The sequence below is a fragment of the Galeopterus variegatus genome, unplaced genomic scaffold (genome assembly GCF_000696425.1).
Source record: "Galeopterus variegatus unplaced genomic scaffold, G_variegatus-3.0.2 Scaffold7777, whole genome shotgun sequence".
NCBI classification, from domain to species: Eukaryota; Metazoa; Chordata; class Mammalia; order Dermoptera; family Cynocephalidae; genus Galeopterus; species Galeopterus variegatus.
In genome coordinates, this window is record NW_007733888.1 from 26,657 (window position 1) to 45,981 (window position 19,325).

Sequence of the window (19,325 nt, forward strand, 5' to 3'; positions counted from 1 at the left end):
AGTGCAAACAAAGAAAAGCAAAAACAGCTTTAAATTGCACCAATACAGTATGACCTGGACATATTTGCCTCCCAGCAGGCAACCACGAAACACAGTTTCTTAAGGCTTAATTGTTTGTTAGAAAAAGATGATTATTTCTATTTCTAAATATGCCTAATAACTGTTTATCTCTGTCCTAATGAAGAGGTAAGGACAACAAAAATGAATGAACTGAACTGCTCACAGAATTGTTAGTTTTGCGGCTAGATGATGAAGAATTTCTACTCTAGTGACAGGACTCATACACCCAGAAATTCCCAAGAAGGCTGCTCATGCCCTTGTAGAGACTTTACACCTGCACAACCAGGCCTCCTCTGCAGACGACGAGGTGGGGAGTTTGCAGGCCACAGGCAGGGACGGTGACAGCAGAGGGCCCCACCTACGTGACCATAAACCACAAGCCCAAAGGCTGTCAGCATTCTTATAGAAATAATCGATTTATCTATCACTCATGTACTGACTCACTTCTTTAGCACACATTTATGAAACATGGGCTACATGCCAGTCACCACAGGGAGGGGGTGGGCACAAGGACCATCTGCAAAGCAGCCCCTACTCCCCTGGAGCCACACAGGATGGGAGAACCAGGGCTGACACACGGAATGGGTGTAAAAGGCAGAGGCTGGAGAGTGCTCCAGCTTTTCANTAACTTTTTCTGGAGACGTTCCTGGCTGTGGAGAGAAGCTTTCAGACTTCCACTCTCGCTTATCCCAAAGCAGACATTGGATCCACTGGAACTGTACTGTATAGTTCACTGCCTTAGCTAAGTACTTGTTTGAAGGTTTTCTGTCATAGTCGGCATCTAATAAGGATAAATATCCCACTTTGGCATCTAAAAAGGGAAAAAATAAATAAGAAATACAACCTGAAGTTTGCTAAAGGCATCCTCTGTCCCACAGACAGAGTAGCAAGCAGGTGGGGATGAGAAGCAGGAGACGGGCAGCAACTTCTGGCCATTTCCTCTCTCCAGAGCATTTAAACTGTGAGTTAAATGCGTCCAGTCACAGCTCCCAGCTGTGACTTGGGAACGGCAGCGTGTGGGGAAGGAAAACAGTGTTTCTAGGGCTTCTTATGTTTCAAGTCTGTCCTGACACCCTGAACTGGTCTCCCTACGGCCATAGTGGAATGGAAGAGAGCTGACTCAGTTTCTCCATCTGCCATTCAAGCCCACTTCCTGTTCCTCCCCCGTTCCATCAGCCAGGCTCTCAAAAATCAGCATGTCCTAAGTCTGTACTCATCCTGGTAGGGATGGCACAATGACCCAGGTGGTTTAGCCTATCATTTTTGGATAATTTTTATGTTTGGAAGCAAAAATATTTAACATTCCATTTGCCTAAAATTTGCCCCTAAGACTTTAATAAGTGGTGTTGGGACAACTAGATATTAGCCATTTGTAAAAATACAAAATTAGACCCAAAGTTCTTGCCATATACAGTAATAAACATGAATTGATGAGGGATTTAAGTATAGAAAATTAAATTATACAAGTACTAAAAAAAATATGAACGACTTATTGCAGAACTTGTATGTAAGGAATAAATTTCTAACTATGGCCCAAAATCTAGGAATCATACAAGAAAATGTTGATAAATATTACCATTAAAAATTTTTTTTGCAAGGCAAAAATCTCAATAAAAATAAAGCAAAAAGTAAGATGAACTGAAAAACAAATTTGCAATTTATATTACAAAAAGTAGCAAATAGCCCTAATATATAAAGAGCTCTTTTAAAAAATCAAGAAAAAACAAACACAATAGAAAAAATACATATACAGGAAAAAGATGAGGATGTGGAAAAAGGGTGCCCTCGTACACTGCTGGTGGGAGTGTAAATTAGTACAGCCATTATAGAAAACAGTGTGGAGGTTCCTCAAAATATTGAAAATAGAACAGGATCCAGCAATCCCACTTCTGGGTATACATCTAAAGGAAATGAAATCAGTGTGTGGAAGAGACACCTGCATTCCCATGTTCATTGCAGCATTANAAAGGAAATGAAATCAGTGTGTGGAAGAGACACCTGCATTCCCATGTTCATTGCAGCATTACTCACAATAGCCAAGACAGGGAATCAACCTAAGTGTCCGTCAACAAATGAATAGATAAAGAAAATGTGGTATATACATAATGGAATTCTATTCAGCCTTAAAAAAAAAGAAGGAAATTCCATCATTTGAGACAACATGAATGAGCCTGGAGGACATTATGCTAAGTGAAATAAGCCAGGCACAGAAAGACAAATACCGCATAATCTCACTTACATCTGGAATCTAAAGAGAAGTCAAAAATCATAAAAGCTGAGAACAGGGGCTGCAGTGGAGAGGGGACATACTGGGGAGATGCTGGTCGAAGGATGCAATATTTCAGTGAGACAGAAGCAATGAGCTCAGGAGATCTATCGTACAACATGGTGACTGTAGTTAATAACAGTGCACTGTATTCTTGAAAATCACTAAGAGAGTAAATTTCAAATGCTTTTTTCACACAAGAAAATGATAAGTATGTGAGACAATACATTAATTAGCTTGATTTAGCCATTCCACATGCATACATTTTTAAAACCTCTCTTTGTACACCATAAATATATGTAATTTTTGTCATTTTAAAAATAAATAAAAACATATGAAAATTTCAATTTAATTCATATAAAATGCATATGAAAAACTACCATTTCTCAATTATCTGACTGGTAAAGTTCAATACCTTGAAAATACAATCTGTTGGCAAACCTGTGGGAAACAGGCACTCATTACCAAAACCACACATGCATTTATTGTTCAACCCAGAAATACTATATCTAAGAATTTAACTTGAACATGTACTCCTCCCCCTAAATGTAATACAGTATATGCACATAGCAGACTGGCTGAATTAACCATCATATATCTATACAGTGGAGAAGCACAGGGCAGCAAAAAATAATGAAGATATATATGGAGTAATTTCTAAACATATAATTTAACTAAGAAAAGCACAGTGCAAAAGAGTGTAAGAAATAAGGGAAAATATGTGTGTGTGTGTGTGTGTTTATTTTCCCAGAAAGAAACACTGAAAAAATAAAGAACTAATGAAAAACAATGACCTATAAGGAACAGGTGACAACAGGGTAGAGGTGACAAGGTTTAACTCTGAGTATACACATTTTTAAATACGGTTTAAGCATTTGAACAATGCAAATATCTCACATATTCAAAAGATAAAATTAAATAAAAATAAACAGATAAAAGTAAGCCCTAACATTAAACACATTCAGAAAAAAACAGTGAACCCGACTACATACAAAATTGATAGGAAAATTCCACACAAAGAAAAGAACTGATTCGAATAACTTTGCCTGTATGCTCTTAGTGCTATATAGCCTAGGAATGTAAAGTCAAAACTAAAAAAATAACAGAAGAGGAAAGAAATACTGAACTTTACCTGGTAGGTTTGTTATTGGTAGGGTTACAGGCGCTTTAATTCTGAGAGTACTCTACGTGCACCACAGGATAGAGCAAAATGAGAACAGGGCACATTCCTGGGAAGCAGAGCTCTGGCTGTGGGAGAACGGGGATCCGAGCATGCGGTGGAGGACGTGAGAAGGAACAAGGGGTGTCGGATCTGACTCGGGGACATGAGCATGAGCCTGTTTTACACACACACACACACACACACACACACAGTTGTTATCAGTAATGCCCCAATTGCAACGAGGCCATTTGGTGCCCAGTTCTCATGTCTAAACGTCACTCCACATCGGGGAGCTCAGGCTCACTGAAGAGACAGCCGGCTCCAGGGACAGTCAGGCCAAGTGCAAGGCTAGCAGGGCGCACAGGCATCCCAGGAAGCAAGGAGCGCTTGACACTCACCATGTCGTGCCAAAACAATTCAGGGGTGCCCTCGCTGGAACAATTTGATCATCAAGAAGAAAAATGATAAAAATGAACTGAACACATTGAATTTTGGGGAAACACTATGTACCATAGAGACAAGAGAGCAGAAATGAGGAGGGAGAGGGACAGAGCTCTTCTTGACTGAAGAGCACAGCTAGCTCAGGATAGAACTGTAAAATCACTACTCCGTTCTGTCGCTTGCTGTGCATCGCCAGCAGAGGCTTAAAACTATGGGGTGAAAGTTAGCAGCGAAGAGAAGATGCTCAGCTCACAAATATCACCTCGTGGATCACTTATTAACTATAAAGGGGAAAATGTCCTGTTAAAAGGGACAGACTGGAGGTTCACTCCTCCAGCAAATTACTAAAGTGAGCATGGCCTTGGAGTATGCTGCCAAACCTCTGTAAACTGAACCTAATCATGAGAAACACTCAGGCAATTCCAGGATGTGAGACATTCAAAAATAACTGACCTGGACTCGTAAAAGAGTCGGTGTCATCAAAAAAAGGCAAAAGAATGGAGAGGGTGCTCTAGATTTTAAAGGCACTACAAAACATGGCAATGAAATGCATCATGAACTTTGACTTAATTCTGAATAAAAAACATAAAGAGCTATAGAAAGCATAGGGGGATTGCAAAAATTTACACATAGACCACAGAGTAGATATTCTTGAATGAATGTTGCTTCTGTTTCGTTACGGCAGTGGTACTGAGTTCTGAAGGAAAATGCCCCAGCTTTGATGAGAAGTAAGTTGAAGTGTTAAGGTGGAGTGTCATGGGGTACACAACTCCCTCCAGTGGCTCGTCCTCCCCCCGCAAAAAGCCCACTCGACACACACGCACGCATGAAGATAAAGCGAAGGCGACGAAATGTCAACGAATGTGAACTTAGCTGAAATGGATACAGGTATTTGTTGCGCTTTTTTTTTCCTACTCTTCTGTTAGTTTGAAATTTTTCACAATAAATAATAATAATAATTAAAGCAAAAATTTTTTAATTGCCATTGAGAATTTGAATTTGATTAACGATATGTTCTGATCCATTTTCTAAAGAAACAAATAGCTATGAAGTGATTGGTCCTTGGAGGAAAATATATACTGGGATATTAAATAGTTATAGCTAAAAAATCATATCACAGTAAAAATGTAGAGACAATGGGAATGGACAATTCACCTGACAGTCAGAAGCCAACTTCTCCTTAGAAGGGCCACCACCTTCCGGAAACCAGCTAACAGCCTGTGTGGGTTCACTTAAGCACACTGAGCTTCAGCTTCTTGCTTTTCAGGGAGGTCTCTGAGGCTCGGGAGCCAAGCAACCAGGGACGAGCCCCACACCCAACACTCTCTGCCGACTCCAGGGTGGCACTGGGCCCCATGCTGCTGCCAGTGGGAGCCCTCTAAGGGGGCCTGTCCTCTCTGCTCTCATGGGAAATGCAAAGAAGCCTCGAAGTCATGATCTCTGAAAACTTGAGGTGCTGTAGGCACAGAGGGCTAATGAACTCCTAGGGACAGGTACGCTAAGAGAGGACAGCTGAGGAAAGAAGAGAGACCTACAGGCAAAGACAACAGCCTGAGCACACACAGAACCATGAGAAATAGGAGGAGATGGGACAAATGGGCGGGACCCGTAAACAGGTGCTTGTCCCCAACAGCACTTCCTAACGAGGACTGTACTTCATTATGGGGTGGTTTCCACAGGTGTAGGCTACTGTGAAACAGCCTGCATATAAGTAGGCAGAGGAATGACTTTGATGTTTTGTCATGAATAAAGAAAAACGTTACAGCCAGTGTTTTTATCACATAAACAGAATGAAAATTAAAAGATAGCTTGTCCACTGACCTTTCTGTGAAACAGCAGGAACATACATTTGTATGATGTGCTCATCCCAGAAGCAGATCTGTTTCACAAGAAAATCAGAGGGAGTGGGTTTCTCTGAGAATCTAGGAGACAAAAACAAAGTAGGGATGTCTGATTTTGTTCTCTCTCAAAGACTCAGTCATACAATTTGTGCAAAACCTTCTTTTCACTGCAAGGAGGTAGCCTGGGACTGAAGAGAGCTGATGCGCTTATTCCACGGCACCACCTGGTCTTTCAATAAAAACTACCACTTTCATCCCTCATTTCATTAAAAAATCAAAACTTCCATAAAAAACAAGAACAAGAATAAATGGCACAGTTTGCAGGAATAAAACAAACAGCGCGGGCCCCACATGCTGAGACAGGGGCAGGACCACACCCACCGGCGCTGCATTCCTGCTTTACTGTAACCCGGTAGCAGATAAAGGATAACAAGCACAAAGCATTCAGACTAAGACGTGTCTCAGAACTGATCTGCCTTCCTGTGTGTGACTTACAGAATTAAGTTAAAATCCACACTCTAGGGCTGGCCCGGTGGCGCACTGCTACAGTGCGCCGCTTGGGAGCATGGCGGCGCTCCTGCCGAGGGTTTGGATCCCACATACAGACCGGCCGCTCACTGGCTGAGCGAGGTGCGGGCGCAACACCGAGGGTTGCGATCCCGTTGCCAGTCCGGTCCGGTACGGGTGCGACACTGAGGGTTGCGATCCGTTGCTGGACACGAAAAAAGACAAAAAAAAAAAAATCCACACTCTAAGCAAACATACACTTTCAGATATTTAACGACTTCATTCATTTGGCAGAGTGAGAGTCGAGCTAACAAGGAGAGATGAAAAACCACGTGCTCACAGCACCAGCACAAGACACAACCTCGCTCACAGGCAACGGGACCGCTAGAACTTTTGTCAGGCCCCTGAAATCCAAGAGGACTCAGAGAGAAGAAATGAGCAGGACTATGCCCAGCCAGACCTACCACGACCTACACAAACTGGTAGTTTCCATCAGCTCTTTTACTGTGTGATTCCAAAGAATCTTTTCCATATTTGCTAATTTAGCCCTCTTATGTAATTCAGTCACAAAATGGGGCCCTCCTAAGTCTCACTAACTCAACATCACTGAGAAGGATGGTTTTTTGTCAAATCTCCTTAGATGTGTATATTTAAACAAATTTTAGCCTTTGGAAAAAAATAAAAATAAAAAATAGTAATTCTGGCCCAGATCTATACTGTGAGAGAGAATTAGATTCCTAAATGAGATCATATGTATTATTACTAACAACTCAGATGTTTCTCACTCCAATAAACAGGCAGGAATCCAACCTCGAAAAAAAAAAGAACAAAATAAGGAAGCTTATTGACTGAACAGCAGACTATATAACATAATTGCTTTAGACAATGAGTCTCATTATCGCTTTAAAAACACAATTTAATTCATTACTTTTTTCACAAAACATTCTTAAGGAGAACAAAATAAGGAAGCTTATTGACTGAACAGCAGACTATATAACATAATTGCTTTAGACAATGAGCCTCATTATCGCTTTAAAAACACAATTTAATTCATTACTTTTTTCACAAAACATTCTTAAGGACGATGTATGTCTTGCTCCAATCTCATTCCCCTTGTAGCTGTCACTCGCAACACACCTTACTAGCAGCATGATGGGAAATGCTCTTGCAAAGGGCTTGGTAAATTCGATTCGTATCTGTAGAGATTCCTGGGGGTTTTCAGAAAGCTCAGTGAACTGATGGAAATTTACTTTATCCCGAAGCAATACAAACGTCGTTTCATTTCTCCTATTATCCTGCCATCAAAAGGAAAATAGGTTAAGCAAAATTTGCCTTTGGAAAAGTAAACGCATTAAAAATCAGCCGGCCCAGCCTAAATGAAGCAGAGATAGTGGGACAGGCTCTCCTTACTGGGCTGTCTTCCTCCCCAAACTCGACAGTCACAGGTCTCCTTAGCCGCTGTCTGTTGATGGGCCTTCGGCTAGAGCAGTTGTAGAGCGTGAGGTCAACAATTCCACCAACCTTGGGAAACAAAGACCACCTCAGAGCAATGACAGCCAATGGCTGACTTAACCGAGAACAGCAGGAAACTAAAGAATAGTGAGGCTACTACTCCAGTTATGTCAAACTATGTACTTCATATTAGAGGACAGCACAGAAAAACAAAACTAGTTTTATTAGTTAGGATGGCAGGACGTGGGGTAAATTTAATGCTTCACTTATATTACTCTTATTAAAATTAATTTTTTTAAGTTTTAAAAATTTTTGACTTTAAAAGCTCTTACAAAAAGAAATATCTGCTCAGTGTGGATAATCAGGAAGGTATTGAAAGGTATACAGAAGAGTGAAGGACTGCTTGACTATAATCCCACTGCTCAGAGAAATCGTATTTGGGGATGTTGCATTCTAAACTTTCTCTACGTATTGTGTACACACTGGGCAGACAATTCAGTCTTCTAAATTTTTTGCATAAAGTCTTCCAAAGTCACTAAAATTCTGATTGTCATAATTTCAATTGGTTATACATGAATTATCACAATTCATTTAAATGACCAGTGAACTTTATCCCTGTGTTGAACATTTAGGTACATTTCTATTGGGGTTATCATAAATAATGTTGCTTTGAATAAATAAACCAAAACTCTTACTTTGTGTTTTTTTGTTTCTTTCTTTCATTTACCTATTTATTGTCTCAATCCCTCCGTGAAATCTTGCAAACCAAATCTAGTTTACTCATTATTGTATAATGAACATCAAACTCAGCACTTAACACACAATTGACATCAAATAACTCACAGACATTGAAGGAATAAAACACTAGATTGACGGGGAAAAAAATCAGGATGGATAAAGGGAAATATCACAAAGGACAAGGTAACCTACAATGATAAAAACTCTTACTTTGAATAAACCTTTCCTCATTTCCTTGGGGTAGATTCCTAGAATGTAACAACTGGGCCCAGGTTCTTAAAGCTCCTGGTGCCTATTGACAAAGTGCTTCCAGAAAGTTATACCAACTGTCACCTGGGTTCACTCACTACACCTCCACAAGTGGTAAGTATTTTTAAATAATTGCACTTTTGTAAGTTAAAAAAAAATCATTTTATTTTTGATTTCTTTATTGCTTGCTAGAGCTTTTTTCATATGCTGATTAGCCATTTCTATTTCCCTAAAAAATAAAAAAGCAAAGGCTTTATAAGATGAGCATTTTTTGACCAAAATAAGATGTACATCATTAATTTGTACGTTCATTCATCAGACATTTACTGTGTGCCCAAATGGGCCAGGTACTTGAGCCTGGACTGGGGGTCTGGGGATAACAGAATTCAGAGAACACACGCTCTCTCTACCTTTCTAAACTCACAGCGATCCTGGATCATTCTCATGGATTCTGAATGTGGACGATGAAATGCATGTTCACAAATTGCCACATGGCTGGGACACTCCTCTCTGACTTCTCCATCTTAGCATCCCCCTTTCACTCCAGTCCTCTCTTCTGCCCATCCTCCTAGGGACCCCAGCTGGTTCAGCCTAGCTGTTCCTCTCAGGTGAGCATGGAGGACAAGACCGAAGCCCAGCAAGCCCTTAGCAGCCCCTTCTCAAGAACACACAAACCTGACCAAGACATGATCAACCACAATGCCGGGAATAATCCCTGTGCCACATGCTCTGACCTACTCAAGCCTTCCATTCTCTGGCAATGGATTAAAAAAAGCCCCACTGGGGTCCAATTACACAGATACCAGTGACACCTCGTTTTGCTAAGATTTTTCTGGAGGGACTGATCTTCCAAGAGAAGTGGAGACAGCAATATGTTCTAAGTGGCTCCCCTCTTGGAACTGAAAAACAGGTGTGAACATGCCAACTTTTTTATCATTGAAGCCCAATTACTGCAAATTTGAAATGGCCATTGGAAGTGGCAGATTGTCTGCTGTCTTGTACCTGCCCGTGGGCACGTCCCCTGGGGTGCAGATTCCTCCTGAAGAGTATGAGCTGGCTAATGAAGCATGGGCTCTGCAACTCCACCCCAGCAGTACTGTGCCCGGCGACGTCACCAGGTAAATGCACCTGGATGGGGCCCAGGGTCTGCACGGAGTTCTGATGGTTGTGGTGAAGAAGGGTCCAGATCTCCATCCACTCAGTGCTAACGTGGAGCTGACGCTCATGGCTCAAGGAGAGACAGCCCTGAAACATGGAGCATGGGGAACTGAATGTTTACTATGCAAACGAGAAAACTGTCTTGAATCCAGACCAGGGGAAAGGTGAAGAGCAGTGGGCAGGACAGCCCGTCTCAAGTTAGACTGGATTCGTTCACCAAAGCAACGATTTTGATACAAGGCTGTAAATGGCAATTAACAGTAAAACACAAACTGTTTTGTTTTGACTTATCTTTCTATTAAATTTTATTCATTTTTGAACAATTGTTCTGCTTGTTGGGAGTTCTCAGCCCATCAAAAGGAAGTTTTAATACTATGATTATTTTTAAAATACGGCAACTTGACAGTTCACGTGAGCACAGTGTCTTAGGGCTTACTAGGGTAGATACTCAATAAATTCTTTTAAATGTGCTCACAGGGAATGACCGGTTGTTATTGCCAGATTCAGATAGAGTATTTCTTTATTTTCAAATTTCCCAAATATTACAGTAACTATCAGTTAAGTAAACCAGCAGGCCTGGACAGGAGTGATGACAAATTGGCAGGAGAGGAGAGACAAAAGACTGTCTATTAACTTTTCTGCTTCTTGAAAGCATGGGCCATTTCATATGGTGGAAAAAATAAATCTCAACAACAATTTCCTGAAGTTATCAGAGCAGAAATGAAATAAACTTTGGTATATTTCCAGCAGTTATATACCAGCAGGGCCACTTTTTAAATTAATGCACATAAGAAATCATTTGTATTACATCACATCATTCTTCAAGAAACAGAAAGTATCCTAAGAAGTAACGTTTCTGAATCAAACATTATCCCAAATATCTCAAATGAAAATCTACCAAAACACAAAAGGTTGGAATGGAAGCAAAATTTCACTGGAAACATAAGAGTACCGTGAAACATTTAAAATTCGAAATGAAAATTTCTAGATACGAAACTACCACCCAGAATAATAAACATAGTGCTTCAGAAACAAATTCTATTTTGGTTCTGAGAAATGATTACAAATACAGGTTAACGTCCTGAGAGAGGGAAACAGATGTGTTTTTGCAAGTGGAGAAAAATGTGACTCACCAGCAGTGAATCTGAGATGAGCTTAACTCCTTGTTCTTGTAGATAGTCCTCATTCCTCGATTTTTCTTGCTCAGAGGCTTCCCAGACTCCAGATATGAGATGGATGAGCTCAAGCCTCAGTCTTCTGTCAACCACAAAGCTCCCCAAGAACTGACCTTGAGCCAGGAGCGTCCGGGCGTACTTGAGGATGAGGACTGCACTCACGAAGCTCAACTACATGGAAAGAGAAGACGTAAACGCAGGGCTTCCTGGCACAGTGTGCACCGTGTATTTGCCCTCTTGTTTACCGCTGGGAATTAGAATTACTGAGCTGGTGGTCAAGAGAACTGATTCAAGTCCAGGTTTGGCCTCTGGGTGATTAATGGCCAACTTCCCAAGTAACATTTGCATTCTGACACTCAGCTTCCTGACCCATAAAATGACCTAAATAAATAAATAATGGTCACTAACGGCCCTTTATGTTTTAAGAAGTTACTTGGCTTGAACCCCAACAACCACTTTGCAAATCCCTCAGCCTCCTCCCAGGGCCATCTCTCTCCCCACCACTCATGGAAGTTCCACGCTTGAGCCACACTGAACCCCTGACTGTTCCCACATCATCGAGGCTTTTTCCTGCTGCCATACTTATTGCCAATGCCTGCAATACCTTTACCCTCTCTCTGCCTAGCAGACTCCTACTTTTCTCTCTCTTTTTCTCAACTTTTAACATGGACCATTTTCAAACATATGTGAAAGTAGAGGGAACAGTGGAGCGGCGTAGCATGCCCATCAGACAACTTTAACAATCGTCATTCACTGGTGATACTTTTCCTTCTATTCCCTATTCAACTTTTAAAAAATATTTAAAAGCAAACTTCAGATATTATTTTTAATCCGTGAATACTTTAGTATGTATTACAGATAAGGACTCTTTGTAAATGCATGCTTACAATGCCATTACCACATCTAACACAATTATGATTCTTTCCTATTTCATCTTTTAAAACAAACTTCAAATGTCCATGAGACAAAGCTGTGCCACTGCCTGTGTTTCTGCAGAATGTTGTCATTCTTCTAACCACAGAACTTAGCATATGTATTGAGTGCATCTGCTTCCACGTGTAACTTTACTCATCAGTGTCTAAAAGACAAGGACCAAAGCTTTTTCTTTTTTGTAGCTTAAAAAATGTGTGTTCAATGAAATAAAACAAAGATTCTATTTTCTGATAGTCATGCTTATTTAAAAAAATCGTGGTATAGAAATAACTTTTAAAATCAAATTGTTTCACCAACAATAAAATCAAACTAGTTTGAAAATACATTTAAACCGCCATTAAAGGGCCCATACCCTGAGGTAACATACTGTCAAAACAGAACTTAAAATTGAAAAAAAAATCTTTTATCTAAAACAAGTACTTTAAAGAACATACTATGCCCACTCTTCACACTGTCCACTTTTTAAGCCAAAAAATTTCAGAAATGGTTCCTTTAGAAATGACAACCACGTTCAATTTTATGTACCACTCTGAGCTAAGAACTGTGGCAGACCACAGGGTTCACAGATGCATGAGAGAGGGATGCTGGCAAGGATGGTTTGATCTCCACCAAATTCATCCCCATTCATGTCCTTGCTGGGAAATAACATCAATTCCCAGATCCCTTGAGTCCAGGTGAGGCCGTGTGACCAGTGCTCACCAGGGGCACAAGCAGAGGGAGGCCTGCCACTTCCAGGGCAACATTATCAATAGGCAATGTATCTTCTCCTCACTCTGTGCCCCTGACTTCCCCAACTTAGGAAGCCACAGAAGGGAGATGTGGGGGGCATGGAATGAAAGGAGCCAGAGTGTGAGTTACATGGGGAAGACCACCCACTGAACACCTGCACTGGAATGTGAGTGGATGAAGAACACAACTCTGCTGTGCTCAGCTACTGAGATTTCACGGTTATCTGTTGTAGCAGCTAATGTTACTTTAACTAATACAGTCTGTGTCTTTGGAGGCTAAGTAGTCTAAAGAGGAAGGAAGAAGGAGGAGGAAGGAGAAGGAGGTAGGAGGGAGGAGGAAGGAGCTCCACGTCAACACGCTGGGTTGGAGCAGGGCTACGGCCCCTGTGGAAACGCCAGGCAGGTAGTTACATGCACGGGGGAGTGTCTGAGAGAGGTTTTGGCTGAAGACAATAAAATGCAGAGTCATCGTCACATTGACTGATGAGATCACCCAGGGAGAAATACAGGCAGAGAAGCCCAGGAGGCCCATGACAGAGCCCCGAGGCGCTGACCACGTGAACACAGATGAAGAGCCAAGGTCAGTCAACAGGGCCAACCAAGAACCTGTGTCATGAAGCCGACTGATGAGATCACCCAGGGAGAAATACAGGCAGAGAAGCCCAGGAGGCCCATGACAGAGCCCCGAGGCGCTGACCACATGAACACAGATGAAGAGCCAAGGTCAGTCAACAGGGCCAACCAAGAACCTGTGTCATGAAGCCAAGAGCGTCCCCAAAAAGGGTGAGCCCCCACAGGCTGTCACTGGCAGGGAAAGAACAGTGCACAGAGGGTGTCCAGGGGACTTGGCCACACAGAAACCTTCAGCGACTTGGGCAGGGGCAGTTTCAGTGTGGAGATGAAGACAGAGGCCTGGTTTTGATCGTTTAAAAATGCATGAGACTCGGCAAATATAGACCACAGCAGTCTCAGGACTCACTTTCCAAACGCTTTGCTGTGGAGAGGAGCCTGGAAAGGAGGTCGTGGCTGGAGGAGGGTATGACTTCCCTGGAGGGGCTGTCAGGGATCACCCAGCAGAGGCAGGAGTGGAAGGAGCAGCAGAGAGAGGAAACTCCAGGAGGCGACTCAGGAGAAGGCAAGTGGGAGGGCACGGGCCACGCCTGCAGCCGAACCCATGGGGCTCCAGTCACGCAGACAGACGTGAGGGGCAGCGAGGGAGCCCTGGAGGGAATTTCCAAGGGATTCCCAGCACAAATGGAGGGGTGAGCCCTTGCTGGGAGTGGGGAAACTCCTTCCGTGGTGACAGAGTGTGGAAGACAGGTATGGCTAGATTTGCAGAAGGTGCATTTGCAGATTTAGGGAGGAGGAACTCTGATGGGCTCTCTCCCTGTCTCAAAGAACAACATGGTGCGGACGCCACTGGAGGGGGAAAGCGTGCCAGGGATGTGAGAAGAAATGAAGGAGTGAAGATGGGAAAGCCCAACACCAAGTATTGATAATAAAGAACAATCCCCCCACCAAAATTATTCATACATGGACAGTACTTGTTTTGATCCATTTCTACTTCAGGTTTCCAAATTTCTCTAGTAGGAAAGTCCTTCACCTATGATGTAAGACGAGCAATTCCATTCAGATGATTTCTTAGGAGAAAGTCATATTTCTAACCTAAATGTCAAAACATAACTCTGAACAGTGTGTTCTTCAAGAACTGATCACGGCCTTCATACTTATGCAAAAAAGCAGGAAAATACGATTGGAAAGAAATAGCACTCACCTTATTAGGGAAGCGTATGAGGTCCTTCAACATAAGAACAGAATCAACCATTTCTTCCTGGCCAGGAGAAGCAAGCGAACAAGTGAACAGACAATAGAAAAAAGAAAAGGAGAGGAGAGTTAGCTTACTCAGCTCAAAGTTACCGCTTGTGTAGAAACAGAGCACATCCATGCTTTTCAGCTAAGAGGCTGACTGCGGGTCAGGCCTTCTGTCAAGAGACCATTACCTTGTTCTCAGTGTTTCCTTCCTGTCCAGCATTTATGTGCCCCCTGGCCAGCCTCACCATACCCCATCAGAAAACTGAATGAGGGAAAAGGAAACAGGGGACAGAGCTAAGTGGAACTTCTTGAAAGAGGGTCAGAGTGAATGATGGAGGAAGAAAATACATTAGTTCAAGTGAAGTATCTCATCATGAAATAAGATATGTTCCCTGCAGATGTGACGATTATAAGATAAAAATTGCAGAACTGCTGTGAGATGGATGGCAATATCTGAATATATGGTCATTTCTCTAGAAATTGCACATAAACATGAACTCAACTCTCTATGATATCGTTGTTAACAAGATAAAATAGGATTGGATTACACAATTTTTACTTATAGGAATTTTAGCAGAATTATCTGTAATGATGACTGCCTTGTGTCATTCTCTCTTGTAAACCAGCAGCATTCATTTGTGAAACACATCAGCAGGCTGGAAAGGCCAAAGTGATGTATTAGAGCCAAGCAGGCCCCCCTGGTCTCATTTCCTGTCTGTGTCTCATAAACGGAGCACTTGCTGGTGAGCCAACAAGGCTCAGGCCCTGCTCCTTATTGCAGGTTAACAGATGCTGAACTCATCCTGCTCTGGGATCCTACCTGATCAGCAAATGCTAATTTGCATACTGAAGAAATTAATGCATCCTGCATTCGAGACCACTGGCCGCACGAGGCACTTCTGTCCTCCTCAGCCAGACGACTCAGTATCCTGGTCATCATGGTGATATAATTCCGGATTTCCATGTAACTCCCAATCAGCTGGAGGGTGGACAGGTTTTTCAGGCTGGAATTATATCTGAAGGAAACATAAGAGGTGTCATCATGATTGTTCCAACACACAGCAAAACTTTTTACCCTGCCAATCAAGAGTGGAATGGGATTTATTATAAAAATACTTCTTGGGTGTGTCAGGGAAGAAAAGGAGAGTTGGTCTGTGCAGAGGAAACTCTAAAAATTAGACACTGTAAGGCATAATACCAAAATTATACAGAAGTCCCTTTTATCAGAACTGAAAAAGGCACTAGAAGCCAAACAGACACTGACACAGAAGTACCATGGCAAATGAAGGGATGTGTCCAGAACCAAAGCCACCACCACAGGTACAGCAGGCTGATGTGTCACAAGCATCTGAATAACTGCAGTGGCCAAACCCATAATGGAGTGGACATCTGCAATGCACTTGTGGTGAGGTAAACCACAAAGTTAATGACTTCAGACTTCAATAACTGAGTATTTACTTACTTATTTACAAATAGCATAGTTCACTTGTTAGCACTTGGAAGGGCAACATGATATCAGAGAAAGAGCCCTGTGCATAAGGCCAAAGACCAGCTCCAGCCCTCACCCTGCAGTTTTTTTGCCATGTGACCTCAAGGACATCGTTTAACAGAACAATGGAGCCTCGGTCTCCAAATGGGTAAAATAGAAATTTTTATCTGAACACACCACACAGGGTCATTGCGAGAAGTCAATAAATTAATTAGAAATCAATTTTTAATTAACTAGAAAATACATTCTGGGCTTTGAAGCACATCTGCGTAAGAACACCCTTGACCAAGAAGTGATTTATACAATCAAGGCCCCAGGTAGCCAGGCTGAAGATAAAAACAAACAAACAAATCTCAGCAGCAACACCACAGGCCACACAATGAGGGGAAACATACCCCAAGGAATCAGTCTTGCCAAGTCAATAAACATGAACAAATGACCAAACAAACTAAAAGAATGACAACAAGCCCAGGAAAAGGGGTAGACCGATACCAGAATGGCTACAATGTTATCTAAAATGTCTACTTTTCAATGAAAAATTATGAGACATCCAAAGAAATACCAAGTGCAATCCAAACCAAGGAAAGATAAGCAGGCGATAGAAATTGTTTTTGAGGGGAACCCAAGTGTTGAACTTAGCAAAGACTTCACAGCAACTATGATAAACATGTCCAAAGAACTAAAGGTAATCTTATTTTTAGAAATTAAAAGAAGGTATAACAATGACTAATCAAATAGAAAATATCAATAAAGAGAGAGAAACTATGAATTTATAAGTAATAAAATAAACCAATGGAAATTCTACTGTTGCAGGTGCAATAATAAAAATTCAAGCAAGAGGCTCAACAGTAGATTTGAGAAAATGAAGAATCTGTGACCTGGAAGATGGAGCAATAGAGCCTATAAAGAACAGAAAGAAAAAAGTAGGAAGAAAATGAACAGTGACTCAGAAAAATGTTGGACATCATCAAGTTCATAAATTACATCTTTATTTTTCTTTCTTAACTTATTTAAAAAGACATTGCATAAAACAATGTCTATAAAATTGTACTGTTGGGTCTAAAACACATAGAAACATAATATAACAATAACAACATGAGGAACAGGGGAGAGAATGAGCTGTGTTGGAATAAGAAAATGACACTCTATGGTAATTTGAACCCACAGGAAGATATGAAGACAATCAAAATACTAAATAGGAAAATTAGTATACATTAAAAAACTTCTAGAAATATATTTGTGTTTTCCTTTCTTCTCTAGTTTCTTTAAGACAGAAGATTATGTAAAACAATAACTACAATGTATTGTTCGGTTTGTAACATATATAGATATAATATGGATGATAACAATAACACAAAAAGAGAAGAGGAAATAGAGCTATATAGGAATAAAGTTTCTACATTTTACTGAAATTGGTTTAGTATAAATTTGAAGCAGTTTCTAGTAAGTTAAGTTATATATCGTAAGCCCTAGAGCAACAACTAAGAAAACAGCTTTAAAATGTACTTAAAAATCATTTAAGGAATTAAAATGGTATACTAGAAAATATTCACTTAAGGTAAAAGGACGTAATAAATGAAGAACAGAGGAACAAAGTAATCATGAGACGTATAGAAAACAAAAGCAAAATGGCATACATAAATTGAACCATATCAATAATAACATTAAATGTGAATGGATTACACAATCTAATCAAAAGGCAGAGATTGTAAGACTGGATACAAAAACAAGATCCAACTATATGCCATCTACTGGAGGCACACTTCGGGTTGAAGGATAAAATTAGGTTGAAAATAAAAGAATGGAAAAAGATATACATGCATACAGTAACCATAAGGCACTTATAGTGGTTATATTTACATAAGACAAAAAAGAAATTAAGGAATTAAATTAGAAATTAATGACAAAAAGAATTTTGCAAATTAACAAATATGAGAAAAATAAACACACTCCTAAAAAATCAGTATTTCAAAGAAAAAATCTCAAGGGAAATTGCAAAATCGTTGGAGATAAATAAATGGGCAAATTAACAAATATGAGGAAAATAAACACACTCCTAAACAATCAGTATTTCAAAGAAAAAATCTCAAGGGAAATTGCAAAATCGTTGGAGATAAATAAATGAAAACACAACATTCCAAAACATGTGGGATGCAGCTAAAGCAATGCTTGCTGGAAATTTATATCTTTAAATGCCTATAAAGAAGAAGATTCCAAATCAATAACCTAACTTTCTACCATAGAGAACAAAAAAAGAAGAGCAAAATAAATGCAGAGAAAGCAGAAGAAAAGAAATAATAAAGATTAGTGTGGAAATGAATGAAATAGAGAACAGAAAAAATACAGAGAAAAATCAACAAAACCAAAAGCTGGTTCTTTGAAAAGTTCAACAAAACAAATTCATCTTTGGCTAGGCTGACAAAAACGAAGAGAGAGAAGACTTAAATTTCTAAAATCAGGAATGAAATAATTATCGCTACTCACCATATAAAAATAAAAAGGATTATAAGGGAACACTATACAAAACACTGTGTGCCAAAAAATTAGAGAATGTAGATGAAAGGGAAAAATTCCTACAAAGAAACAAACTACTGAAACTGACTCAAAAAAAGGGGGGGGGGGATTTCTCAATAGTAAAGAGACTGAATTAGTGACTTTAAAACTTGCCACAAAGAAAATCCCAGACCCAGATAACCACAGTGGTAATTTCTACCAAATGTTTGTAGAAGAATTACAAACTGTTCTTCACAAAATCTTCCAAATATTAGAATACAAAGGAATACTTCCAAATTGATTGTGGCCGGTATTACTCTAACACCAAAACCAGACAAAGATAATATAAGAAGATAAACTACAGGCCAATACCTCTTATAAATATAGATGCAAAAATTTTCAATAAAGTATTAGCAAACCAAATCCAGCAACACAGAAAAGGGATTACACACCATGACCAAAAGGGATTTATTCCCAAAATACAAGGGTGATTGAACATATACAAATCAATCAATTTAATATAACTTGTGTCTTAGTCTGTTTTTGCTGCTATAACAAAATATTTGAGACTGGGTAATTTATAAAGAATAGGAATTTATTTCTCACAGTTCTGGAGACTGGGAAGTTTAAGATTAAGGCACAGGCAGGTTTGCTGTATGATGAGGGCTTGGCCTCTTCTGAACTGTTCTTCACAAAATCTTCCAAATATTAGAATACAAAGGAATACTTCCAAATTGATTGTGGCTGGTATTACTCTAATACCAAAACCAGACAAAGATAATATAAGAAGATAAACTACAGGCCAATACCTCTTATAAATA

The 19,325-nt window shown here is 40.3% G+C and overlaps 1 protein-coding gene across 1 annotated transcript in view; it reads right to left on the bottom strand.

The window, feature by feature from the left end:
* The window catches only part of LOC103607853 (polycystic kidney disease protein 1-like 1), a gene marked incomplete at its 5' end in the record, with an annotated part of 92,034 nt that overhangs the window by 25,275 nt on the left and 47,434 nt on the right, over positions 1-19,325 (bottom strand). The window contains 8 exons of the mRNA XM_008592320.1: positions 679-871; positions 5,751-5,851; positions 7,415-7,572; positions 7,688-7,798; positions 9,719-9,961; positions 11,008-11,220; positions 14,485-14,541; positions 15,343-15,538. Coding sequence (XP_008590542.1) covers positions 679-871; positions 5,751-5,851; positions 7,415-7,572; positions 7,688-7,798; positions 9,719-9,961; positions 11,008-11,220; positions 14,485-14,541; positions 15,343-15,538 — 1,272 coding nt within the window. The remainder of the gene's footprint in view (positions 1-678; positions 872-5,750; positions 5,852-7,414; positions 7,573-7,687; positions 7,799-9,718; positions 9,962-11,007; positions 11,221-14,484; positions 14,542-15,342; positions 15,539-19,325) is intronic.